We start from the raw sequence: 27458 nt of genomic DNA on the forward strand, positions 1-27458 counted from the left end.
TGCTGACCTTTACATTTGAAATCATCTTGTCGCACACTGAAGCCCTGTGCTTTTGGCATGCTCTGTAATTCCCTTTACAACAAAGTCGGACGTCGCGAAAACGAGCAAAAATTAGACATTTTCGGCACCCGCCCGCGTCGGATTTTTGGGGTCATGTTTTGTCCGCTCACCCCGGCGGTAAATACAGAACCGATGGACAGGAAACCAGCAGTGTTCAGCAGTGTGCCTAATGCGGGCAACACGAAACGCAGCCAACCATAGCCGTTGATACTGCTGCCGTTAGGGGATTTTAAGTTATTCTCTGACATTTTTGTGATAGTGTCTTGCTGCTGACTCTGGATGAATTTTTTTTTTTTTTTTTACTCCCCTCCCCTACTTGTTAAATCAAACTCTCCCTCGATGCGCCGAGGCAGCCAAGACCTCCGCGTGTTTCCTCCAGGATGTGTCAAGTGAAAAGACAGGGGGTGAGCAAGGTGAGGGCAGGACGCTGGGAGGGAAAAGAAGAAGAAGAAGAAGGGGGTTGGAAAAAAGGGAGGGAAGATGAGACAGGACGGTGCACAGGCCATTTAGCGGGAGCATGTTCATTAGCATGGAGCACGGGCCGTTTCGTCTCCTCCGGGGTGTGTGTGTGTGTGTGTGGGGGGGGGGCTGTGCTATCCTGACGTCCTTGATACAGTAAACAAACTGCGCCTTGTACCGGCCTCGACGCGCAGCAGCCGTGCCCTCCTTGTTGAAGATGAATCCATTTTAGCGGGGGCGCTCGACTGAAACGGAACTTTTCCTATTAATTACGCTCATCGTAGGAACCGATTCTGACAAGCCGAGCTACCGAATGAGGTGTTTTTCTTTTCTTTTCTTTGTTCTTTATTATTTCTCAACTTTTTTTTTTCTTTCTTTTTCCTCTAGGTTGAGATGTGACTGCCACGTCTCAGACCCTTCAAGTCGACTTATTACGCCTTTTCGTCGCGTCGAGAAATTCTGCACCCTCAGCTGGTCTTTTATCAAAATCATTCAAGTTCGGAGCATGACTGGGGAGACTGATGGAAAATTGAGCTGCTCTCTCATGCAGCAAAAAGAACAGTGCAGCCATTCCCCCTCGCCCATCAATCCTCAATCAGACCCAATGTGCACAGATACAGACTATTGATAAATGCCTCTGAACTATTCTGAGACTGGAAATTTAAGGGCTTCGGAGTTTCGCCTTGTATGTCGAGCGGCGCGCGGATAAATCTGGCTAAGTGCCGGACAGCGATACTCGCTGACACCTGAGGCGGTCGCGTATTTCTCGGTTTTGGGGGCAGAGGAGGGACGGACGCCGGCCGCCAATTTATCTTCAGACGCGTGTCTCTTTCTCATCATTGAGCTCTATAACTTCCAGAAATGGCCCCTTAAATCACGCCGCATCTTACAGTGTGTGAATTTTCGCCGAAATTGCAGACAGCGTCTGCCGTTTCATGGTGGGATGACTGTCTTAATATTTTCAGCGTCGCTCGCTCGAGGAGACCACAAGGAAAATGTCTGAAAGCAAAAGTAAAAAAAAAAAAAGTTGGATTTCGCCAGGATGACGCGGCAACAGCTCCTTCTGTTTGTACATTTCAATCTGCCTAAGCAACAGAAATAATTGTACAATTAAAAATCCTGTTTGGTTTTTTTTCTCCTTTAAGGTTAAAAGTTTTTTTAAGAACTGAGGGATGAAAAGATAATTTTTTTTTATCAATTATGAACCGAAACCCACATGATTTCTCATAACAAGAACCCTTCACGTTTATTTGTGAAATGTGGAGAAAAAAAAACCCAATACAGAATAAATTAACCAAGCAAAACATCGCGCTGAATCGAACCTTAAACCTGAGTATTCAGCCAGAAAAGTCCCATAAAAAACATTTTTAAACACTCTTCTTTCTGTTACTTTGTAAGAAAACTGTTTTTACTGATAAGACAGAACTTTTCACAAATTTTGACCACTTGTGTGCGCGATCTCTTTAGATCACCCACAGTCTTGGGTTTATGTCGTTTTCCCCTCTGTTGGTTTTCTACAGGACAGATTTTCATAACCCAAGAAATGTACTCAATATAAAGTTTACGCGATGTTACGCCCCTGCAGTAAGACATTATATAACTTCAAGGCTTTTCACACGCCTCTACCAGAGGTGCCAAGTGGTGTGAAAGCAGCTGTGTATGTTCAGAATATTTCTCTTCTCTTTAAAGCTTCCTGGTTTGCTCACTCTAACGTTGGCTTGGCACTCTGATGGCCAGAAAACCACGTGTGTGTGGGCTGCACTTTTACCACAGTTCTCAAGCCGAGAGTATATCTAACCGCGATATTAACTTTTGGTTATTGTGTTTTGTTTTTTACTTTGCTTTGCCAAGACTCCAGAGCCGGTGAGGGAGCGCCGCAGAAAATCGACCACGCCGTCATCGGTGGAGTGGTCGCCGTCGTGATGTTTGCCATCCTCTGCGCGCTCATTGTGCTCGGCCGGTACTTTGCCAGACACAAAGGTAAGCCAGCGCCGCCGCCGCGCTTGCTCGCAAACACATTGTTGAGAGTTTAAGTGCTTTATTTGAAAATGGAGTGCAGCAGAGTTGAAGAGAAAAGGTGGAGAGGCGGAGCGCGCCGGGCGCTAATTCATTTGTCCCCCTTTTTTTTTTTTTTTTTTTCCAGGAACTTACTTCACGCATGAAGCCAAGGGAGCGGACGATGCGGCCGACGCCGACACAGCAATCATCAACGCAGAGGGGGGCCACAACAACACAGACGAGAAGAAGGAGTACTACATCTAAACCAGACGGGCCTGAAGTGATGTTTGGGGACGTGGTGGGAGCACTGCGTCCAGTGTTGATTGGGTAGTAGGACGGCTTGGGTTAGGGTAAAAGAAGAAGGGGAGAGGAGGAGGAGGAGGAGGGAAGTAGGAATGGGGTAGCCGCTTGGGAAGAAGAGGCGTCGTTTAGTCTCCTGTCCGACCCTTCCTTGGACTGCCGGGTCCTATTCTGTACAGTATAATTATTTTACAGACAATTTTGTGCCTTGTTCTATTTCTTTTGTCGGTTCGTTGGTTTCTATTCACATGCTTGTTGGATTGGATTCTTTCTCCACGTGCTCTACTTGATCCTTTGTTGCGTTTGGCTTTCAGAGGAGATATAAAGGGGTCTGGTGTTTGTCAGTGTGTGCTACGACTAGCTTTTAGCTCATGTAACCAGATATATGAGAGGCCAACTCACTCACACTTTAGTTCACTTTTTTTTTTTCCTCTCTTTCTGTCCAGTTGCTTATTAAATGAAACCCAGTATCGACATGTTTCTCCCCGCTGGGTCAAAGTCCTGTGGTGCCTCCCAAGTTCGTCACATTTAGATGCAGGTCTGATTGGTTTTGACAATTACCTGCACACACACACGCACACACACATAAATTCAGACTCACTGTTGATTACTTACATAACTGTTTTGAGTACTCATGCCTTTCTTTGAATGTATTTGCTAAAGGAGTAAGTAAGAGTCACATGTATACGTCGTATGGGGTTTAACATCTAGTTGTGAGATGCAACCGATCCCTCAAAAGCTCCCAGATCCAGACACAAACGCAGAACTTTATTTTGAACCACATTCCTAAAAAGTCTTGAGCAGCTACCGTTTCTGAAACGTCTTACTATTTTCATCAGATTTATTCGACAAACTCTCCAATGTTAGTGGTACCTAATTCCATCTGTACCTGCAATCGATGCCATGTTGTTTCTACAAAGGGATGTTTATATCTTTTTTTTTCTTTTTTTTTTTGTCCCCAGGGTTAATTAAGATGAAGTATTTGCCAATACAGAGTTTTGATCTAATACTTGCATTTCTTTACAGCCAGATTTGAGTTGTACACTGCCTATCTCTAGTAAAATAAAGTTCAAATACATGCCGTGTATGTAACGTACATCTCAGTAGGTCTACAGAAGTTTAAAGTGCTTAAGTTGACCAACTATCTTTCTCCCACATCCCCCGTGCCATGAGGACCAGCGATTGCACAAAGTAAAATCCTAAATAAATAAGGTATGGCTAAGTTTTCTTATTCAGCTCAGGTAAGGAGGGGTGGATGTACCACGAAAAAAGGGAATAAAAACCTTTATTTTCCACCACACCAGTTGGCTGGTCACCCAGAGTGGTAAATTCAATCGCTGTGCAGTTGTTTTTGCCTCATCGCTGTCCCTTTGAATCTTTTCTACTTGTAGTTTTCTGTTGGAGTTAGCATCATCTCAAGAAATACTTGAACTGCCAAGTTTGCGGGATACAGCTGATCAATTTTTGCTTTCCGCTAAAAGATAGCTGTTGGCTGCAAACCTTTCTTCACGACATTCAATCCTGGCCTGTATAGTAAGGCGAGAACATCAACAGCTGAGTGCAACTCTGACTTAATGGTTAAAAACCATAATCGGAATCCCAGACCAACGCTTGGGATCGGATCGGCGGTGTCCCTCGATTTTGAGAAAATAATCATCTGAATCTGTGTTTTCATCTGTTAAACCTTTCATCTCCCGCTTTATGAGTCAATTGTTGGTTGTTTTTCTTTGTTGCAAAATTGTCGGTTTCATTTGAAAAGTTAGTCTTTATCCTCTTACCGTACCCAACTTTAATATTCATCCTGGAGTCTGTCAGGTTTAGTTTACAGAGGCATTTGCCAGCTGTATTAATACCACGGCAGACTGCATCTTCTCAAATACATTTCTGGAAGATAGTTATCTTCTAAGCAACACTAATGTGCCATGACAGTGAGGCAAAGGTTGTTCAGTTTCTTTCATTTTCGTGTTTTTGTCTGGTATTGACAAAGAAATGTGTATGAAGCAACAGATAGTGAAAGGTTATGATTTCTGGAAAGACAATTTTCTGTAAGAGACTGACACTGTAATATTTAGTAGTATCAAATATGCATATATTAGACCTTAAATACGTTAGCAAAATTATTCTAATTAGCTGTAACAAGTAGCTACCTCTGTAAGTAGCAAATTAGGATATTTATCTAAATTAGCCAAGCAGAAAAATCAGTAAATCAGTTAGTTATTTTAAGTACATACAGTCCTGCTCACCATTATTGGCACCCCTTCATGATTTGCATAGCTGAGTGAATATCTTCAGAAATAAATGGAAATGTTCAAAACTTATATCAGCAGGATCTTTCAATTTGAGGCCCAAAGTAATTTAACAAAGACAATTACCATTTCAACATAAATATTTTAATTCCGAAGGACAAAACAGAAAACCAGCATGTGCACTAATATTGACACCTCTCATTAATATTTGGTTGTGCAGCCTTTGGCAGCAATGACAGCCTCCAAGCGTTTCTTATATTCATCTATAAGCTTCTTGCATTTCTCGGGTGGCATTTTCTCCCACGCTTCTTCTGCAATATGCTCAAGCTCTTGTACATTTGCAGGGTTCCTTTCTCCAATTTCAGCTCCACCCAAAGATTTTCAATTGGATTGAGATCAGGATTCATTGCTGGCCATTTTAAAACAGTCAATTTTTTCCCTTTCAACCAGGCCTGTGTGCTTTTGGAGGTGTGCTTTGGGTCGTCTTGCTGGAGGACCCAGGATCTTCGCCGCAAACCAAGTTTCCTTACATTGGGCAAGACATTTCGCTCTAGAATTGCTTGATAATCTTCTGATTTCATGATGCCTGTGATACGGTCAAGGCCTCCAGTACCAGATTCCGCAAAGCAATCCCACAGCATTATGGATCCTCCACCATGCTTGACTGTTGGTATGGTGTTTTTTTTCTTTAAAGGCTTCATTGGGCCGTCTGTAAACATATTGTTTGTGTGATTTACCGAAAAGCTCCATTTTTGTTTCATCTGTCCATAAAACGTTGTCCCAGAAGGATTGAGGTTTATCCAGGTTCTCTTTTGCAAAGACCAAACGTTCTTCTTTTTGGCGTTTTCTTCAGCAATGGGGTCTTCCTTGGCCTCCGCCCATAAAGCCCCACTTTGTTTAGTGTGCGGCGTATGGTACTTGTTGAAACAATCACACCAGACTGCTCCAGGTTAGTCTTTAGGTCTTTAGATGTTAGATGTGGTGTTTTTTCCACCATTCGCACCAACCGTCGAAGACTTCTGTCATCAATTTTTCTCTTCCCTCCACGTCCAGGGAGATTCTTGACCGTTCCATGCCTGGAAAACTTCTTAAAAACATTATGCACCGTTGAAACAGGGATACCAAGGTCTTTGGAGATGGCTTTATACCCTTTGGAGGTCTTGTGCTTGCAAATAACAGCATTTCTGATGTCCTCAGACAGCTCCTTTGTCTTTACCATTGTCAAATGTGGAGATGAACTAACAGGTGGCTTTTAAAGCACCAACATGATTATTCATTGGTTAATTCATGTCACATGTGTGGAGGCAGTCCATCACAAGTGATCTTTATGTGTGATTTGCAACAGGTGAGCCAAATTGGGTTTTCATATTGATTTGCAGCAAAGGGTGCCAATACCATTGGCATGGTAAAAATTATGTTTTTCTTTGTTTTCCTCATAATGTTTATCTCTTTAAATGTTTTTTTATCATTTGCTGTTTTGCATCAAGCACAAGCTATCAGCAGTAAAATGTTGTTTCACTTGATGAATTTCCTTCATTAAATATTCCATTATATGTACTTAAACTTCATGGGTGCCAATAATGGTGAGCAGGACTGTATATTCTAGCTAATTTAGTTAAAAAGTCAAAGAAACTGTTTAGCTAAATTAGCTACACAACCTGAATACCTGATTAGCTAATAATAATAAAATAATAATAGTAACAGTTTGGTTGTTTTCTAAATCATCACTTTAGCTAATTAAACTTAGCTAGCTAAACTGATTTAGCTATGTTTGGCCAATTGAGCAGATTATTTTAATAAAATTATCTTAGCAGCTAATTTAGCAATCAAAGTAGCTAACTAAAGTAAATAAGCTGCTTAACAATCCATCCACATTGCCTATAGACTAAATGCTAACACCAGATGTGTTAGCTAACTCGCCTACACTCTTAAACATAATTTATTTTGCTGGCTTATAAGGTTCGACTTCGCTCAAGTATTGCGTCACGCTAAAACAGACAGCTAGCAGTTCTTTGCTAGCTTAAAATATCTCCCATTTTTATATTTCCATTCCATGCCGACGAATGGCACCAAATATGACGAGTCTATGTGCATATTCCATAAAGAAAGTTGGAAAGTCCTCTCTACAAAATGTCCTTCCTTATCTGCAGGAAGAAAACAATTAAATAAAAACACAAAAACTACGTTAGCTTTGAAGTCCTTGCCGAGCCATTTTTGTTTCTTATGCTATTGTTCTTGTTGGTTTCCGACTTATAAGACCTTTCGGTCACTGCAAGTATGAGTCCATTAAATTTTCCTCTGTGCAAATACTTTATCTTTGGACTTTCTTTGATAACTTCTAAGGCCAAAAGATTTTACTTGGGGAAGCTCCTATTTTAGTTTTTTGTTTTGTTTTTTTCTGTCATCTTGTAGCCTCAAACCGCAGAGAATTGACATAGTGCTACAATTTATCTCTCCTTTTCGCTAACCCCAATCAAACAGTGTGAACTTTACACATTCTACGCCTCTTCGACTCGCAGCTAGAAGAGCAAAACTTGTTTGGCAATTAACAGGACACTTTATTGTATTGCCTGAATGAAGAAGATGAGTAAGGAAAAAAAAGACCAGATAAAAACGAATAACTACTGCCTTAAACAGACCTCTTGATACGTATGATAATAAAATAAAAAAATGAATAAAGAATAAAGTGAAGGACATATTGTAGTGCCTTCTTCTGATCTCCAGGCATATGGTTAGAATCATACTCTTAGCTTGTACATATATCTGTCCTTTCTAACTTTCAGGCCAATACTCAGCCAAGTTCTCTGTTCATGCACTATAAAGTCAGTTACATCCTGGTTTTTGGATCTAAATGATAAATAAATCAAATTCATTCATTTTGAAAATAAAATATGTTGAGATCATTTTTGGTGATTTTGTTTGTTTCTTTTTGTGCAGTGGGGCCAAGTATTTATAAGAGCAACATTCAATTTGGCCTTAAGTACTTGTTGGTCGCCTTTACTGCGTTTGCTGTTTATTTGAATATTTCCTGGGTGAAGGCTAAGCAGCTTTCATAGAGGAATCCAGTGCTAAAGACTGGATAATAAGCTAGAATAAAAACAAATTAATATATTTCTCTCTCTTTTTGTTGTCGTCTCTAGATTGTGGAGTTGCGGTGTCATGGAAACAGCTACGCGCATGACAAATGTTATTCTGGGCTTTGATATTTATCTTAAATGGTAACTGTCGCTTTTTGATGGATTAACTTTGAGAAAGGCTGTGGTGGGGTGGGGGGGAAATCATTTTTATCCAATTTTTCATTTATGTTTCTTACATGATGTGTAGTTATATTTTTTCCTTCACTCTCTCAGGTTCATGAGTGTTATTATAGTTGTGTTATTTTTTAGTTTTTTGCATCTCAGGTAGATTGCAAATTTTAAGCCCCGAGTATATATATAGATATATATATATATATATGCTGTAGTACCACAGGTATCGGAAGACGTAACGAAAATCACAAGATGTACATGTTCCTCTCAGTTGTACATGTTTCTGTGTTTAATATGGTGCACTGTTACGGTAAATGTTAAATATTATTTTGCATAGGCCTAGTTCACAAAGAAAACTAGATTTGTTAAGCAGCTGAAAACGATGTACAGTCGGTGTTAACGAAGTCACGACGATGTTCTCGACACTTCTTCTTCCACCGTTGCGTTCTGCTCACGCGGTGCGGGTCAGTAAGTAGCCCTAGGATATTCTCACAGCCCTCAAGCATCTGTTTGCATCATGCATCGCTTTTCTTATTTAGAAGATATGGTGTATTTACTGTGACATGAAGTTTTATGAATGATCTGTAACCTCTTGGATATTTGGACGAAACTCGTGTTTTTAAAGCCTGGGGAGGGAGGAAGAGGAAAAGACCTGTGGGGGAGGTGATGGTTTTTAAACCCCTAGATTGGTTGTTTAGGTTGTTGAATCTTGAATAAAATTTTTTTATATTTTTTTTTTGTTCCCAAGTGACGTTTTGTTTTCTTGTTTTGTTTTTTTTGTGTGTGTGTGTGTGTGTAGTAAAGAGGATTTTTTTTGTTTTTCGTTTTCATTTGACCATACATATTTTGTATCGGTTCATGCCAACATTTTTACAAAAGAAAAAAAAAATCTGAAGAGTACTTGTCTTAATAAAAAGATATCAATGTTTAAAACGGTGTGCAGCTGTGGTTTGTTTAAAACAACGCTTCCTCTCGTGATCACTTTAGAGTTTAGGAATCAAATTGCACTAAAGTGCGTGTTAAAATGGCTGAATTTTAGAAACGGGTGTAGATCTTCACATCTGCACCGTCGCTTTAATTTTCATATTCTAATTTGGACCAAAACGTTCAAAAAAGATTTGTTCAATTTTAGTAAAGCCCAAACGATGTCGGCTGTTCAACAACATAATAATGTAGATTATTTCATTTACTAACCCAAACATTAGCTGTATAAATTATGGTTTTCCTGCAAATAACTGATCTAATAATTTTTATTTCAATTTTAGCTTATTTATTCAGCTCCAATTCACAACAAATCTTGCCTGGAGATGCTTTACAAAAAAACTAACATTTTAGTTCAATATCTCATACATTCCCCTGGTTATTACACAGCCCAGGATGCTCAGTTAATCACTCGACGTGGTTTTAAAATACGTAGAACGTTGATGACTTTACGCCGATCCCTCAAACCGAGGACGCATGAGGAAGACCCCCCTTTAACAGGAAGAAACGTATTCCACCTCAAATCTTTAGATTATCAAACAACTTTTTAATATCAAAGATAACATGAATAAAGCTGCTTTTAAATGATGATTTAATTTACTAAGTGAAAACAAAACCTTTCCAAACCAAGCGTGGCCTTGTTGATATTTGCTAAATGATGAATCAACTCCACAGTTTAATCAGCTCAGTTTAATTTTTCTAATGCCACGCAGGCCTGGTTGCTGCCAAACATGTAGAATTAAATACAAATTTTTTAAAAATCCCTTGAACTGTAACAATTTAAGCAAGCATTTAGGCACCTTCGAATGGTTGCCGTGGGAGACTCACGGGTTCCTCAAACATGCATGAATGAATCAAAGCAACACTTTGTGATGATGGAATCACATTATAATATGATGTAAAGCACGGAACGTCTAGCTTAAGTAAATATTGACACAAAAATATAAGTGGAAGAACTCTGTTAGGAATCTAATACATGATAATAATTATAATGCTCTAATCCAAAGTGTTGCACTGGCTTAACCAACTTCTGGCTCCTGTGATCATTCAGATTTCCTCTGCCTGTTCAGGTTTTGCTTCAAAATCAACATTTCTGACGTCGCCTCATGACAGGTTGGCTTCACGTTGCCGTCTTGTAATTGTCACAGGTTGATCACCCTGGAGCTGGTCAGTGGCTGAGTATTTGTGATTATCATCTTTTTTGTAAACCCTGATTTTGGTTTCTAAGCATTCGAGCAGACTATCATTTTATATATAATTTTCACCTCCAATCATCTTCTTTTCAACCTTGTTTTCACAAATATCTGGATTGAAATCGTTTACTCTGCTTTCCATTGCTTTAATAAAATGACCACCATCTTGAACAGGTTTTGCATTTGGCCACCTTTTTGCCACCCGCTTTTCTTTTTGTTAAACTTCCCCGGCATTATTTTAAACGCAAACCCTCGAATTAACGACTCTGCCGTGCGGACGCCGTTACTCTTGGTTTCCTCTCACTCCGCTGTGCTCTCCGCTAAATTATTCACCATTAGAGAGCGAAGAACTTGAGCGGGACTCGGTAATGAAGAATCTCGAACCACGTCTTGAGTCTTTCTCAGGGCGGGAGCAGGTGGAACGTTTGGCCTCATATTTGTTGTCAAATTCACTTTGCTTGTTTAACAGGGTAAAAAAGCATTAGGCTGGATTGAACCTTTTCACTTCACTCTGCCCCCCTGGTGCTTGTCAAATTTACAAAAAAAAAAAAGAAAAAGAGGGAGAGAGAAGCTTTTGACATGCAGGAAACATATTGTACCGCTGTCGATTGGATGTTGGTGAATGGCAGCGGCGGCAGCAATCTGGGCTCCCATCGGTGACTGACAAGCTCGTTGTGGCGCAGATAGAGGCGAGAAACGTTTTAAACGACACGATGACTGACACCGACAGGCTCAGGGGCCCTGTTAAAGTTTCCAGCTGAACACTGGATGCCGGTGATTTGACAAATTGATAGGCGTTTTGGGGAACAAGACCTAATTCATAACCATAAGCTATTCTGTCATCATAATTCTGTCAGTACCGCCATTTCCCATTACTTTTAAGTGATCCGTTCCAGGTAAAGGTCAATAACATTATTCAAACTTTAATGGGAGTAGTCTAACCTTCAAAAACCAGCCACTTTTCTCTCTTATTCACACAATCATTTGACTGTAATGCTTCACTCGAGGAGCATTAAATAGCTGCACAAAGACCGAGTCCTTTTCTGAATATTGATGAGTTCAGATTTGTATCCTTTTATTTATCTTTTTTTTTTTTTTTGCTTAACACAAAGTAACATGCAGCCCTGGTTAAGATGTGCTGAACGCCTTAGAATAAATGAATTTTTTTTGGGACATCAGCGTCGTCTACCACTGGAAAAAATGTGACTCATCCGTCCTTTTATTGGTGGAAAACCTAAATAATAAAGTAAGAGGTTTTGGTTTTCTTTAAAACATTTTTCTTCAAAGTATTGACACATCAAACTATTTCTATAAAAATAAATTCAACTGAACCATTTTGCAATTTAAACTTATTCGGCGTTTACATTTTTAGAGATATGTTTTGTCATTCGTGAACGTTGTTAGAACAAATAAATGCAAATAAACCTCGTTGACGTCGGTGTAGAGAGCTGCTACGGCATGAAATGTGATGACGCAGAGACAATCAAAACAGTCAAAGAAACTAGCGTCGCTCTCCACACATATAAAAACAAAGTTATCTATATTTATTTAAAAAATAAATGTATCCTTAGCTGCAGAAGCATAATCTATATACAAAAAAAATGTAGAACAATCTAACTTCTGGAGACATTTATTCTTTGGGACAGAGGGGGAAAAAAACCCATCAGCGGCTAAAATAATTTGTAAACATGTCAACGTCGTTCTCATCAATTCTGCTTTTAACGTTTCTCCTGAAATGAAATTCACACTTGATTTCAGTAAAAAGTACAACAACCCAGACAAGCGAAGCACTTAAATGTGATTATGTGTAATAAAGTGACATTGTGGAGAAAATAACTGTTCTGTGTTTTTAATGTAGTACAAGTTGAAAAAATCCACTCAACCACAAAAGCCAACTCTGCCGCTGAAGAAACAAAAGTATGTTCAACTTTGTTTAAAGTCGGCACCAGAAGAACCCTGGAGGCGGGAACGTTACGGTCCGAACTGTTTTTTATTACAGGAAGTGATGCGTGGAGAGACGGACCAGGAAGTTTCCGATGGGAATCTGAAGACAAAACAAGAGCAGACGTCCAAGAAAGATTGTAGTCCAAGAGACAGAGCCAAGGAAACACAGAGTACAGGACTCCAGGAACCCTTAAGGCTTGAAAACTGTTTGTGTGCTTTTGTGCAAACAATTTGTCAAATTCCAGCAAGTCTTTCCAAGATGGCAATAAAAAATTTTTGGCTTAGAACTTAATTTGTGGTATAATTTGCTTTTATAACTGAGTTATTTTCACAATTTATGCTTTTTTTCTCTCTCTTTATGCTCTTTTTGTGGTTGCAGAAAGGAGAACGAGCCGTTCAAGTGACGCAGAAGGAAATAACAAGTAATGGCCACTTGTCTAAATTTGCACAAAATTACAAAGAAATAGTCCCAAAGAATAAAATAATTGCTCCTGCAACAAACAATTACATTGTTCTGGCCTCCATACCCACAGGAGGGGTAAAAGAAATCAATCCAAAGTTCACGAATGCAGCTGCAAAGAGTGTAACTATTTATTTAATTATTTATTTATTTAATTGTTGCTCTGTTGCAGGGCTGCCGATAACAGCGGTGCCACTGGTGTAATCTGAATTAATAATTTTTTTTTTTTTTTAAAGTAGTTGCATTTTCCCGTTGGTGGCTGTCCAGACACAGCCAGCGTCTGATGTTTCAGATTAATATTACTAATCCTATTTAAATGTTCAATTTTAATTTGGAATGACATGTTTAAGTATAATTAGCACAATGGGGAAATTAAGAGTGGACGAATGTCTGAGCGTGGCCTGTTTAGCTGACTAATTAATTGATTAAGATTGATGGCATGTACCACTTGGCTTGGCTGAGGTGTAATTAAACGTAGCAGGAATAAATAGTGAGAGTGAACAAAGGCAAAATGCAGCCAGGTCTGACTCAACATCCCTGCTGTTTGGTTAAAAAAAACGCTTTCTACCATTTTTTTTCTCTCATTAATAAGTTATCAAAGAAGAATAAATGTTGACAGACTGTCAAACTTCCGTTTGGTTTATTCTAAGGGCAGCTGAAATGCCTTTTTACTCACCAAAACGAGACAATCTGTGGATGTTTGTCTCCAGATGAAGTTTGTTGCAACATCTCGACTGGCAAAATATGAAACAATAATTATTAATTTCAAAACTTTTTCTAGAGAGATTCTTCCTGAAAACACAAACAAACCTGTTCAAAAAACTCGTTCCATTTTTTATTTTTTTTACTTGCAGGTCTCGTGATATTCTGTGCAGAAACCTGCTGGCATAAGGACCCACGGCTAGACTTATACTTTGCTGAAGTAGCTGTTTTGATTTTATTTTCGTCCTTCATTCTTTTTGGAGTTGCACCCGTCGTTACATGCAGTGAATTTCTGACATTTGCTCATTTGTATTCAGTAGCGCAAACCATGGGTTTTTTTTTGGTGGGGGGGTGAGGGGGGGTTATGTTTTTTTCCACAGAGGTGACACAGAATCTTATTGTACAAAGGAAGCGGTCAGGAGAAGAGTACGAAACATCCCAAAACATTCCATTAAAATCAGGCGCAGAGAATGACTGTCACTGTTGTTACCAGTGAAATGGGACGACAGTGATATTCCAGAAACACAGATGCAAACGTTTCTCTAAAGTCGATGAAAAGGCTGAAATTGGCCAGGCGGGATGCTGGGAGGCTGACTGCTGGACGGATTCTCAACAAGTGTCCCACGTGTGACGGCAGTCTGCCGTATTTGCTTTGCATCCCGACTAAAAAGTAAGAATGCAAGACGGAGGTCATTTTTCCAAAAGAAAAGAAAAACACTTAAGTCTCTGTCTAGGCTGCACCCAGCTCTTGCAAAATGACCACTGAAGATAGACTCTAAACTCAGCCTTATCTAAACACTTTAAAGCTGCAGCATGCAACTTTTATAAAAAATTTTAAAAAATTAAAAATTGTTAAAACTGTCACCATGTCAACAGACAATCTATGAAAAGATCGAGTTCCTCCACTGGTGTTGCTGTTTGAAAAAGCAACCAATCAGAGCAAGGGAGGAGGGTCTTAGTGCTGTCAATCAACTTGTGAACATGCTGCCAAGTGTGCTAATGGTGGCGAAATAACTTGCCGTTACAGAAAAAACTGTTTATCCCCCTTTTTCGGTGGCCATGCTAACTAGCCTTAGCATTCATGACAGTCTGTGCTGAAGAGGAGGTGAGCGGCGCACAGGAGAGCATGACTGAAAGACCCGCCTCCTGGCTCTGATTGGTTGTTTTTAGTTAGCACAGGGATTACTGGGAGCGTCATTGTTTTCACAGTTTCTCTGTCCCATTCCATACTGTCGCATCATAGTGACAGTTTCAACAGATATGTTAAAAAAAAAGTTTTTATAAAAGTTACATGCTGCAGCTTTAAAGAAGTAAGTCTAAGCAATAAAAGGATGGAGCCCAGCTTTAACTGTTAGTGTCCAGTTTTTAAAAAATGTGACACAGGAATAGTAATGTTTCACACTTACATTTTCAGCAACAAGGCAGTTCAACAAGGGTGTGTGTACACTTCACAGACCCTCTGTACGTTTGAGCTCCACTGTAAGTTTTGCGCTGCTTCGACAGTCGGGGCAGGCATTTTGTTGAACCATCTCCAGCTTTCCAGCTGAGCATTGCGATTCATAGCGCCAGGAATAGTAATCTGCAAATGCCACACCCTGCCTCAATACCGGTGCCAAAAAAAAAAAAACTTTCACCCAAAAACTTACTAGAAGTTTTCCTTCTCTGAGAGTCTTTCAGTAGATCGAGGTCATGCTGCACTTTGTCCCATTTCTGGGCATGATCTGAGTCCGAACAGATCCCCTAACCTATCAAATCTGACCTCCCCGTCCTTCTAGTCACAGGTGTGTTGTGCCTTCCGGTAATAGTGGTGGGGAGTTATGATTGTGGCTGACATCTGTTTCTCAGGTGGACGAGACAAATTTGTTGATCCTGGAGAGCAATAGTTACACTTGGCTGGACTCTCCGGAGTCACCTTGACGTACCTGTGGCATTTCTTCAATCTTGTCCAGAGCAATCTTTGCACTGTGGCGGCGGGCTTTCATCCTGCTTTTAAAAAAAAAAAGAAAAAAAAAAAAAGGCCAAGTGCCATTGAGGAATGCTGCTGAGGACCAGGTGGTTTGCAACAGTCTTCAGGTATGTGGTGTGTGTCAATCAAAAGGAGAACGAGGCCTCACGTTGGCTCCTCTTCTCGGTCCGAGCACCCGGTCAAGCACGGTGTGAGAGAAATTGGGATTTTTCTGATCATGCCTAAACTTTTCATGCCACACAGGACAATCGAAGGCGAAGGTTACATTAACTCGATCTTTATATGTCAGTTAGATTTGTTTTCCCTTAACGATGGGGAAGTCAGAAAGCTACCATGCGTTCTGACAGATCAGACCCCAATTATTCGATTTACAATGTCAAAAAGCTCCCACAGAAAATCTCTTAGGGTTTTTATGTGTGTTTTTTTTTTTACGTATTTCTGGTATTTAAGTTGAACAAGTAGACATTTGCTGAATGAGTTAGTAGTTTGTCAGGCATCTAGTGTGAACAAGTTGGAGATTTTGCTAATATTTCCAGTGAAGTGAAGTTTATTGGTACATTTCAACAACAAGGCAGTTCTACTTACTTTTCACCATGAAAACATAACACAGGAACCAATTAGGAAACAAGCAATAAGCATTACATTTTGTCAAACACCACCGTCAAACTCACTAAAGGAGTAGTGTTATGTAAAATCAACTTTTTTTTTAGATTTATAAGATAAAATAAGATAAAATATTCCTTTATTAATCCCGCAGTGGGGAAATTTGCATCGTTACAGCAGCACAGAAGGACAGAGCAGAATCAATATAAAATATATAAAAATCTATATATACAAAAAATACAAGTGAATATAGAAATACTGAAGCAGCATAGTAAAAAATAAGTAAATTCCAGGTGTATGATGTTATTATGTTATTCTCTCATCAAAAACATACCTGGAGTGTTGCTTTGATTCTTTCATGCATGTTTGAGAAATCCTTTAAATCTCCCGTGGCAACCATTCGGCTGCGCAAAACACCAGGGTGGACCTAGCGCCGCCTTCGAGATGCCGCTCCTCCTCGGAGATGGAGTTTCTGAGCTTCGGCCTCATGGAGCAGCTCTCCCTCACGACTCCCCTATTCCGCTCCTTCAGACTAGCCGGTAGCAATTAGCAAACACCCTGAACTGTGCATCAGCTGAGCTCATCACAGGAGCCACTTCTCAGTGAAACGCTGGTAAAATCGTTGCTGAAGGGTTAATAGAGGAGCCATGTTGTGATGACTTCCTGAAGGCGGAGTTTCAGACAGAGCAGGAGTTTCTTAAAGAGACAGAGGCCCGATTTAAAGGTGTCAAGTATCAAAGTTAAATTTCTTTTAAGTCATGTTTGAAAAATATAGCGTTTTTATAATAACTGAAGTTAACGTACTTACTTGAAAGTGATATGCCTTGGTACTATGTAAATGGAAAAAACATACAGGCCTTAATGCCTTAATATCCAATTACAATATTATGTTGATATAAAAGATATACATCTTAATAAACAGATGATAATATCAATAACCATTGTGAATTCACACGTTTAAAATGTTGCTTTTTACTTTCTTGACTTCTTCATATCTCGTTTGGAAGAGACTTCAAAGTAATAACTTCATAAAACGCATAGTTGACGTCTTAACATGACTAATTATCACTATTTATTGGACTGATAATGCCATTTCCGTTTTATTTCCAATGTAGAAATCACAACATTTCAGAATAAATGACCTGACTCTGAAGGACGTGTGTTTACCTAATCACTCAGTCGCTTAAAAACAATTGTCTTTCTTTCATTTTCTCTCGACAAATCCCACATGACTCCAGTGTTTGGAAAATGCCAAGTCATGTTCCGAGGAGGGGGGAGGGTGGAACAGATGAGCTGGTTGTTTCAAACAATGTTGAAGGACGAGCACCTGAAGCCTGTGATAACCACAACACAATTATCTCCACCCGCTGCCGCCGGATGACCCAGAGAAATCTGCATTAATTAAAGGCACACACAGCCGGCCTGTTAATCCTGCACCGGAGTGTCAGGGAGAAAGAGACTCGTGTTTGGGAGGTGATTAACTTCCCAACCTGGAAGATGCTGCGAACAGCACTACGGGCCCTAATTTCGGCTGCGTTCCTGCTTGATGTTTTATTGCTCTGATATTTAATCACAGATTGATGTTTACCAGAGGGAGGAAACATGCTTGGATGTTGATGTGGATTTTTTTTTTTTTTCTGTTTAGATGCGATTAATGAGAAAAAGCATTAGGGTAAGAAAGAAAAAAAAGAAAAAGGGGGGGAGGGGATTTTACTCGTCTCTCCTTTCAAAAATTAAACGCTTCAGACAGGAAATGTGTAATTATCTGCTCAGTCTCAGCTTGAAGCTCCATCCTCTGATGTCCCCCCCCTCCCCCAGGCCCCCCCTCCACCACCACCAACAACCAGATCTCAAGGTGACTCCTCTCTGCCGAGGTTTTCTCCTTTTTATTTATTTTTTTTTTACATATATTTATTTATTTTTAGCAAATTTATATTGACGTTCCGCTTCACAGCCGCCACCCACATACAATGAGCAGAGCGAACGCTTCCCAATCTTCTCCTCTTATCTCTTACTGCGCTTACGACTGCATGTAATCTTCCTATCTTATTTAGGACTGCCAATGCATAATTAATTTCAATTTAAACCAAGCTCTTAATGTGAATCACTTAGTTATTTGCGATTATCTTTTAGGAGATGGTTGTAAAGAGGCTATTGTTGAACCATGATTTTATTTCAATCGTCTGGCTTCCGTCGGAGCCGCTGTGTGTTTTTTTTAAGAAAACATTTTATTGAGATTGCAGAGTAGTGATTGTCAGACAGAAGAAATATGACACAAGTCTCAGTTTGTTGAACAATAAACCATGGTTTGTATTTTTTATTCGCATTCACTCACTAGGAATCTTTTTTTTTTTTTTGCAAAACCACCTTTTTTTTGCAATTACATCTGCAGGTTCTTTTATTTATTTATTTTCTGCCAGTTTTGCACAAGCGAAGAGGAAATTATTGCTAATTTATCCCAGAAAAACGCCTCAAGCTCAATCAAACTAATATCTCCAAACATCAGTTTTCAAGTCTTGCCGCAGATATTCTATCAGGCATCGGTCTGCACTTTGATTGAGCTATGCCAAAACGTGGTTTCATTTGATTTTTTTATGTTTTATTTTTTGGTGCTCTGGCTCTATTAGGTGGGATTTCTTTTCCTAATTTATTCCCTTCAATCCACACAACAATTCACATCCTCAACAATCTTGATGAGCTTCACAGTTGCTCAGAAATAAAAGACTTTCCACAGCGTGAAGCTGGATGGTGTCGGCGTGTTCAGGGTGTAATTTTCCACCACGCTTGGGGGTTTTTCTTGAAGAACATTTTAATTTTGACCTCTCCTGACAGCCTTATGCTACGTGTTTGTTGTCTTGGCTTGGCTTGTAGCACATTTTATGGTTTTCTTTCAACAGTGGTTTCTACTTTCCAAGGTTTTTCAGTGAATGATTTCCTCCTTTTACAGATGCAGTTGTGCAACATTCAAAACATTCAGGTGATAAATCGGCTTTTGCCGTGTGAAATGTCCATATTTTTGTTTTATAACAAAACCCTAGTTTTAGCTTCTCTATAATTTAATGTCTGAACTGTCCTGTGTTTTCTGTTTAGTCTTTTTTTTTCCCATTAACATTCTCTAAACATCTGGTTGCACAGATTCTCACAGGTTTGGGTGTAAAATGAGCTAAACACAAATACACACCAAATTTTTCTGTACTTTGTGTTTATTTATCAAATAAAACCTCTACAAAGTCCATGAGGTTTGTGATTGTAGCAAAATGTGAAAAGGTTTTTTGCATTTAGCTGGTGTTAGCATCTATTTTTAATAAAGAAAAAAAACTCATATCTTTAGATTTTCTGCATAAGGCCTTTACATCAAACAGAAACAAGCGGCTGGCTCGCTGCAGGAACAATGCCACCTTAATAATTTATCACTCTGAGTCTATTTTCACTTATTAAATTAATTAGTTAGGTAATTAAAAGTTACATATTTTAATTAAATTGCCAATGAATCCCAACGTTGGTCCTCCACCTGAAAAGACGGCATCGTGGGATGAACTTCATCAGCTTGACTGAGCTCCAACTTAAATTCAGTCCCATTTGGGAAGACGTGGATGAATGGAAAATTATCTGTTTCATGCTCTGCAACCCATTCAAGTCACTCTCTTTATGACAAGAATTAGAGATAATAATATATTGTCTTATGAAGACAGAGGAGCCTAAAATGAAGACAAGGGGAAAATGGTTTAAACTTTACAAGATAATGAATATAAAACTCTCTATTTAAGGTCCTATTTTTACGGTTATATAATTTTACAAACAGAAAATAAGAAGACACATGAAAACTTTTTTTGTGTGTCTGTAGCCATTTTTAAACACACTCGTATATTTAGAATGAAATTTGAAGTGACATCACTTTGAAGTCCAATGAAATTAAGTGATAAAGTTCACTGTACTCAACATTTACTGGGATGGTTTATGTAACATTTTGTCTTCATAACCTATTTATTCTTTGCATCAAATGAAACTGAATGTTTAGTGTATGAATTTAATATGCTATTTCAAAAATTACTGACATCAAAGCCTTGTGGTTCATGAATTGAGAAAAAAATGTTTTTTTTTTAATCATAAAGAAGGCTTTTTTTATGGAAGACTAATAAACAAACATCAGGATTTTGATTGAAGTTAAGTGCACTTTCATGTATCATCGTATTATGGAGGTGTGAAATATAAATAAATAACTACAGTAATTTGTTCTGTTTTTCAAAGCAGATGGGTAAGAAACAGAGTCACAGGAAAGCCAGATCATTATGGCATTGTGTGAAAACCTTTCACTTTAATTCTGTTTTGAACTGTTTCTTGACCAAAATAAAAGGACCTTCGTAATGGAAATTTGGCCAATGGAGTGTATCTTGTTGTCAGCATTAAAAAAGAATCAAGTCACTGACTGACCTCTGACCCGGATGGTTCCATCCTTCACCCATTTCTGGGATGGAATTAGGTTCCATTAGGGATGGAACCAGAAGATCTGACCCGATAAACTGTCAAACTGAATGCAAGTTATAGGGACACTGGTGACAAAAGCTGAGTTGTCATGAACTCTTGTTAAATAAAGTGGCGCTATAGCTGACACAGACTCTTCCCTAGCAGCGCTATCTGAACCCATTAATTGAGCCTTTTTTGGATGTGATCCTGCCTCAGCACATCTGATTGAAATCACTCAAATACTTTCACGGCAAAACATCAAGTTTTATAAAACCTTGCTATTGACCTTGAAGTTCGACCTTAACAACCAGATATTGGGAACCGCCAATATAGAAAAAGGTGTCTTGTTAGCATTAGCAAACCTTGTTATTGATTGACAGCGATGAATCAAAATGGAGGAGGAGGAGTGTGTTTCTTCAACCCAAACATCAGAATTCTGGCATTCTGTAGTTTTCAGCTTCAAGCTAAAAACAACACACTTGTGTAGAAAGTCCAATTTTATGCTAAGATTAACCAAGAGTAACTGTAACCACTCCTTCCTGGTCTGGCAGCAGAGCTCTTGGAAGGTTTTGGATCGAGAGGTTTACAATAAAATGTTTGTCATTCCCTTCCTTTGTTCAGCTGTGCAAAGGATCCAGTCTTTGGCTGGTAAAACATTGCCGAGCGGCGCTGTTTATACAGTTTGGCTTGTGTGGCCGCTACTGCGCGGCCGCGCTGAGTCTACATTGACACAACAGTTAAAATTGCACACGTGCAGCGTGACAAAGCACCCCGAGACGAGGCAAGCCGTCATCTGAAGAATAACACTCGCGCCATCGCCGCGTATTCATTTTAAGACATAAAGCCCGAGCATGAGATCTGTGAGCGCCCTGCGTTGGAAGCACTCTCACCGACTCGCCGTGAACAAAAGACAACAGAGCTGGTGAGACGAGAGAAATGTGTGCAGAGAGGAACAAAAGAGACAAGTTAATGGAAACAAGATGGAACGCACTTTTTTTCCTTCTTTTTTTTTTTAAAAACTGTGGTTAATTAGTGTTTTGAGGAATGGTGGCAGTACCACCGTGTCATTTTTAGAATTTCATTACAGACCACACTAGTAATTAAGGCAATCGTAAGGGTGAGCCACGCTCTACAGTTTGGCTGGTAATTACCTGTAAACACACCCTGAGAGCCTTCACCTCTGAACAAGACGCGTTTGTTACGTTACTCTACGTAATATGACAAAAAGTACCAATATTCACGTAATCTGGGGAAAGTAAATGCAGCTGAAGCTGGATATTTATACACACCATAACAATCAATCGATGGATACACATTTACTTGTGTAGCACATTTCAGCAACAAGGCCGATCAAAGTGCTTTACAGTGTACAAAACACAAAAACACAGTCATCAACAATAGAAACGTTACATTTTGCCAAGTGCCAACATCAAAACGTTGGTCAGTGTTTCACTTCATGTGAAAAGAAACAGACGTTTGTTTCACTGTTTGACATCAAATCAATCCTTTCCTGTTTTAGGTCATTGTGGGGGATTTCAAACTGAGGAAGAAATTTCATTTTTTAAAACAATCTTTAAATTCAGAGGTTGACATCTTTTTCGTTCGGGTTTTGCTGCATCGTTTTGCTCAGTGGTTTCGGCGATCCTTCGGCAAGCAGTTTGCTTGAATGACGGCTCATTCATACAGAGCGCTAAGATCTGCTGCAGCTGGGTTGAACTCGTGGGCCGCCATTCTCCCACGTGTCATATTTGATTAGCTCTGGCAACAAATTTTCTCAGTTCAGTTCAACAACAAATGTCTTCTCCAATGTCTTTTTCAAACGCCTGTTGGGTCCTATCCTGCGGACAGACTTCACATCAACATGCTTTCCAATTTGATCCTAGTTATCAAAAAATGCTGTTGAATTGGGTAATCGTTTTCCATCTAAGGAAACCAAGCCATTTGCAACCATCTTATCAGTTTGATAAGGATCGTTGCTCATTTGGAAAACCAATTTCTGCCCAAACTGTCAATCCCTCAAGCTTTCAAACATTCCCTCAACATTTCCACATGATCTTATTCCCTTATGATTTTGTGTTCAATCGTACCAAGACACTCCCATTGCATCATACTGCCACCACTGTACTTCATTGATAGAATGATGTTGTCTGCATTGTACTTCCTAAATTTTCCTTCAAATGGTCAGACATTTCAATTCTGCTTTCTTCAGAAAACAGGAAATGCCTCCAAAAGGTGCAGTCAGTTTCACTGAGTGTCTTGTTTTTTTATGTTGTGTTTGGAATAATGGCTTCTTCCTCACTGAGTGGCATTTTAGCCTATGTGTGTTACTTTTGTTCTGGAGTTGATTTGTACATTTCACACCAAATCACATTCAAATCACATTCATTCATGGACAGAGAATCCATCTCCTTCACTATTAGTATAAAGACCGGACATTACCATGCTGTGTGTACTTGCACATAGTTGTGTGAAAAGATACAATTTGGACTTCTAAGTAAGAAACTGCACCCAAGGGGGAAACGATTAGTTCTATTTCCAAAATTTTGCCTGACGTCTTTAGATTTTCCATAATGTCACACAAGAAAACAATGTGTGTGAGATTTTGTCTTAAACTGGAGCCTGAATTTACTTGAAATAAAGTTAATTGGTCCATCTGGGATCTTGGAGACCCATTGCATCATTATCTGGAGTTTTCAAAATTCTTTAAAGGTACAATTTAATTTATAACTTTATTTATACTTGTTTTATTGAGACCAATATTATAGATGCAAGAGACAAAAAAAAATCTGAAATTGAGGAAAAAACAATCAGCATGAATCATTTCTATGCAAACTAAGAGGAAAGCAATAGAGAAGCAAGCTTATATAATTAGCTTACCTTGGACCACATCACCTTTGGTTCTGATCTCAAATAGATGTTTGAAAAACATTTTGTCTCTACCTCAAAGCATATTTCATTTAAGACCTTTTTTAAAGAAAAAGAAGGATAAAAGAGCATTTCAGCCTTTTAACACTTTGTTTCCTATTGCAGAAATGAGCACAATAAAACACAGAGAAGCTAAAAGCTATCGAGCTCCACAAAATGAACACTTTGTCCTTTGCTTCTGGTTTTCATGGCCCAACAAAAATAAAATCTCCACAAATGGCGCAGCCATTTAAGGTGCTAACACGACAAAATGTAGAAAGGTTAAAGGGATACTAATACTTTTAAAAGATACCCCGTCTAAGCTTTGTTTTGAATTGCCAGATGGCAGCATATTTATATGTTTTATTCCAGCATAGCACACACACTCTCACCCGGTGCGTCTTTGTCTTACATGACACGTTACGCAACCCGGCGGACTCGAGGGTCACTGACTGACCATTAATCAGCCGCTGCATTACTTTACCGGACGGTATTTCCACCTGCGGCTTCAGTAGCTACGCAACTGATTGGGAGCTTTTGCTTTTCCAAGTCCTTCACGTCGTGATTGCACCGACTGCTCAGCCCGTCCAGGTGGGCGGAGCTTAAAACAAACATGACGGACTTTGCTTTTTCTCTTTCTCTATTTCTCTCAACCTGTTGAGTCGTTTCCCCGTTTGTTCCTGCTTCCTCATTAGTAATGGCTTATGGCTTTCAGACTTTGCATAATTCAGACTCAACGAACTGTATTCAGCACCGGAGAGCCAACGAGCGCCAAAAAAAAAAAGCTAAACAATAACAGATGTATCGTTTGTGACTCGCGTGGCTATAACGCCCACTCAACCGGTGGTTACCGTTTGAACCGACTGGTGATTACGTTTCTGTTTCCCAGGCTATTGTTCATCAGCTAAAAGGTCAAGAGCGTTATTTTGTAACACGAACCGAGCCCTCGCATTGTGTTGGCAGCAGTTGCTTAGTCACTTTGATATGCATGTGAATGTCGAATTAAAGAGCCGAGCCCTAATAGGCAGCCATTATTGTGCGCGAGGATTCTTTGTGTTAATCCGAGGTCTAATCACTTATTCAATCACTAAAGCATTGTGTCGGTGCTCCCCCACCACCCTGTCATGTGGCTGCACCCTTGGAAAAAATAAATAAATTAAAAAAATACACACACAATTTTTTATTTTAATTTTCAATACCATGGATACACTCGTGCAAAACTCACATTTCTGGCCATAGGCACAGCCCTAATTGGTTACCCAGGGCGCTAACGAGGTTTTCCTTCTCGCTTTAATTAAATGTGAACTCGCTGCCATGTTAACTATGTAATTAGGTGAGAGACGCATATGATCTCTGAGAACTGCCTCCCGTCACCGGCGCTACTCTACTCTACCTTTCACATGCAAGTTTACAAAAAACAACAACAGTGACTACAGCAGAAAGGAGCTACAGCTTAGCCTATTATCAGCTGAAAAGATAAATTCCCGAAAAGCAAATATCTTTTGTGCAGCACTTGTGAAGCACATCTGTGAACTGTTACCACAAAGGACAACATGGCGTCAAGCCAACACGTTGGAGGGAAGATTAGATTTCTCCGTTGCCGCATGAACGCAGCAATGAAGCAGATATTGATGTTTTAGCTCGTAATGAGCAATGGCACTGCTTTATGTGCTTGCAGAAAAAAAAACCCAGACACTTATTTTAGAGCACAATTTTCATCCATTCTATCCATAATCTACCTCTAGATTATGGTGGTGCTGATAAAAATATTTTTGTGCATAGAGGCGGTCCTAGCCTGTTTGGAGCCCTGGGCGAACCACCACATCGGCAGCCCCCCATACAGAGTTGCAGACCAAGTGGGGTTGGGAGGATGGGTTTTTTGCTCTAGGCATTGTTGACATTCAGATCCTCTGGTGCAGTGGGTAGTGGTGGGTGCCAGTGGTGGGAAGTAACGAAGTGCAAGTACTTTGTTACTGTACTTAAGTACAATTTTTGTGTATCTGTACTTTACTTAAGTAGATTTAATAATGGATACTTTCTACTTTTACTCCACTACATTTTACAGTAAGTATCTGTACTTTCTACTTCACTACATTTCTACAAACTGTCGCGTTACTCGTTACATCCAAGTCGCGTTGCTCTTTTTTTTACGTTAAAATGTGAAGTTCAGGGATTTAAGGTGGCGCCGTAAAATCCAAGCAATAACGTGACTTAGTGTCTGTTGTCACCCATCGGCTCCACCTTTACTCGCACGCGGAGCTCCAAGACATGCGCAGTGGTTTCCTCTGAGCATCAGTAATATAATAGCGGTGCATAAATCATAAGATATGGCGACATGTAAAATCAGCAGCGCTTCGCTTTCACAGATGGTGGGGATTACGTCCAATTTTTAACGTCACCTTGAAGGAAAGCTTAAAGAAAGGTAAGCTCCGTGGACGTGATGCTAGCAAAGCTAGCTGTATTTACTGAAACACATGTTGCATCTGCGATGAAAAAAAGTTGTCACTCATGCGCTGAATTACTGTGTGGAGGTGTTGACTGAGGTGTTGACTGAGGTGTTGCATATATGGGAGAACGCTGTGACCAAAGTGCAATATAGTAATATGACATTCATGGATGATCCGATTCGTCTGGACGGATCTTGACTAAAGTCCTATAGTACTGAAGCCTCACTGAGAGCCGTTCTTTGTTCTTGTAATGCTCTGTGTACACTGCAGTAGCTATTTTATTTAATTAAAAATATCTTTATATTTTATTGGCGAATAAATAAAACAAGAACGTAAGAACACAGAGCATGCTCATTGCTCTTTGTTTTCATCACCTGTCATGGTGGCAGTTGTTGCAGCAGGAGGGAGGATGAGAACAGTCACGGTGCTCCTCCTGCTTGGTTACTTCTTGCTTATTGGGCCTTGGACAGTGTTCATAGTTGAGCGTTGTTAATTGCTATGTTTAATGGTGCAATTTCTGACATTGGCAATATGGGCAACCGCCCAGGGTGTTATTTTTTTAGGGATGGCAGGAGACCTCTGTGTATTGTGGCACAGAGATGAAAGCAAAACAGAATGAAGAAGAGTTTGAATTGATACTGGTTAAATTTATTTCATCTCTAAGTATTTCATATCTAGGTGGTTTTATGGGAAAGTAAATCTTTCAGATCAATTTGAGAAGCAATTTTGATAGGTGCACTTAATTTTATTGTCATGTAGCATGGGGTGCTGGTTTTGATTTGGTCTTGGGTTCAGTGGTCCAGACTACAACTCTGCTACGAGGCTCCTTGGTTCCAGGTCCTCCTCTGCCAGTTGGATTTCTTTCAAAATAAATGTGTGGCAAAAAAAGTGAAGTTCATGTTATGTTAGGACAGGAGACGAGATGTTTCCATCCCTGAAATTATGATGCATAGAATCACATATCTAAGTCTAAACTATGTTACAGAGTAAACTCAATGAAAACATGTTTTATCTGTGGCATTGTTCATTAAAATGGCACATTACTGATGTATTAAAATTAAATATGATTGGTACACTTAATGATATTAGTGATTAGGTAATGCATTCAGCAAATACTTTTACTTTTTAATACTTAAGTAAAAGTAAAAAAGTACTGGCTTTTAAAAATACTTAAGTATTTAAAGAGCCGTATTTTTAAAAGCCAGTACTTTTTTACTTTTACTTAAGTAGAATGTTAATGTGGTACTTTTGACTTTTACTTAAGTACATTTTTGTCTGTGTATTTGTACTTTTACTTAAGTAATTTTTTTGAGTACTTTCTCCACCACTGGTGGGTGCTCATGCCGCCCCCACAAGATGCCGCCCGTGGAGGTCGCCCATATCTGAAACTGCCACTGTTTGTGCATATCCATAAAAAAAGTATTAGTTGTTTCTTTCACATTTTCTTGCTGATTTTCTTGCTAAGGCCTGAAACCTTTTCATA

At 39.4% G+C, this 27458-nt stretch overlaps 1 protein-coding gene and 1 long non-coding RNA gene across 4 annotated transcripts in view; one reads left to right on the forward strand and one right to left on the reverse strand.

The window, feature by feature from the left end:
• The window catches only part of cadm1b (cell adhesion molecule 1b), a 251591-nt gene extending 242347 nt beyond the window's left edge, over positions 1-9244 (forward strand). For all 3 annotated transcript variants that reach the window (XM_081614188.1, XM_081614187.1, XM_017308156.2), the window contains 2 exons: positions 2371-2499; positions 2663-9244. In XM_081614188.1, the coding sequence (XP_081470314.1) occupies positions 2371-2499; positions 2663-2781 (248 nt within the window). In that variant the 3' untranslated portion in view covers positions 2782-9244. The remainder of the gene's footprint in view (positions 1-2370; positions 2500-2662) is intronic.
• On the reverse strand, positions 9078-13601 carry LOC103474202 (uncharacterized). The gene is made up of 2 exons (XR_535123.2): positions 13566-13601; positions 9078-12529 (listed from the first exon to the last, which is right to left on the reverse strand). It is a non-coding gene; the product is annotated as an uncharacterized LOC103474202 (long non-coding RNA).
• Positions 13602-27458: the final 13857 nt, after the last annotated feature.

This window comes from Poecilia reticulata, chromosome 13, assembly GCF_904066995.2.
Source record: "Poecilia reticulata chromosome 13, P_reticulata-male-v2, whole genome shotgun sequence".
Lineage (NCBI taxonomy): Eukaryota > Metazoa > Chordata > Actinopteri > Cyprinodontiformes > Poeciliidae > Poecilia > Poecilia reticulata.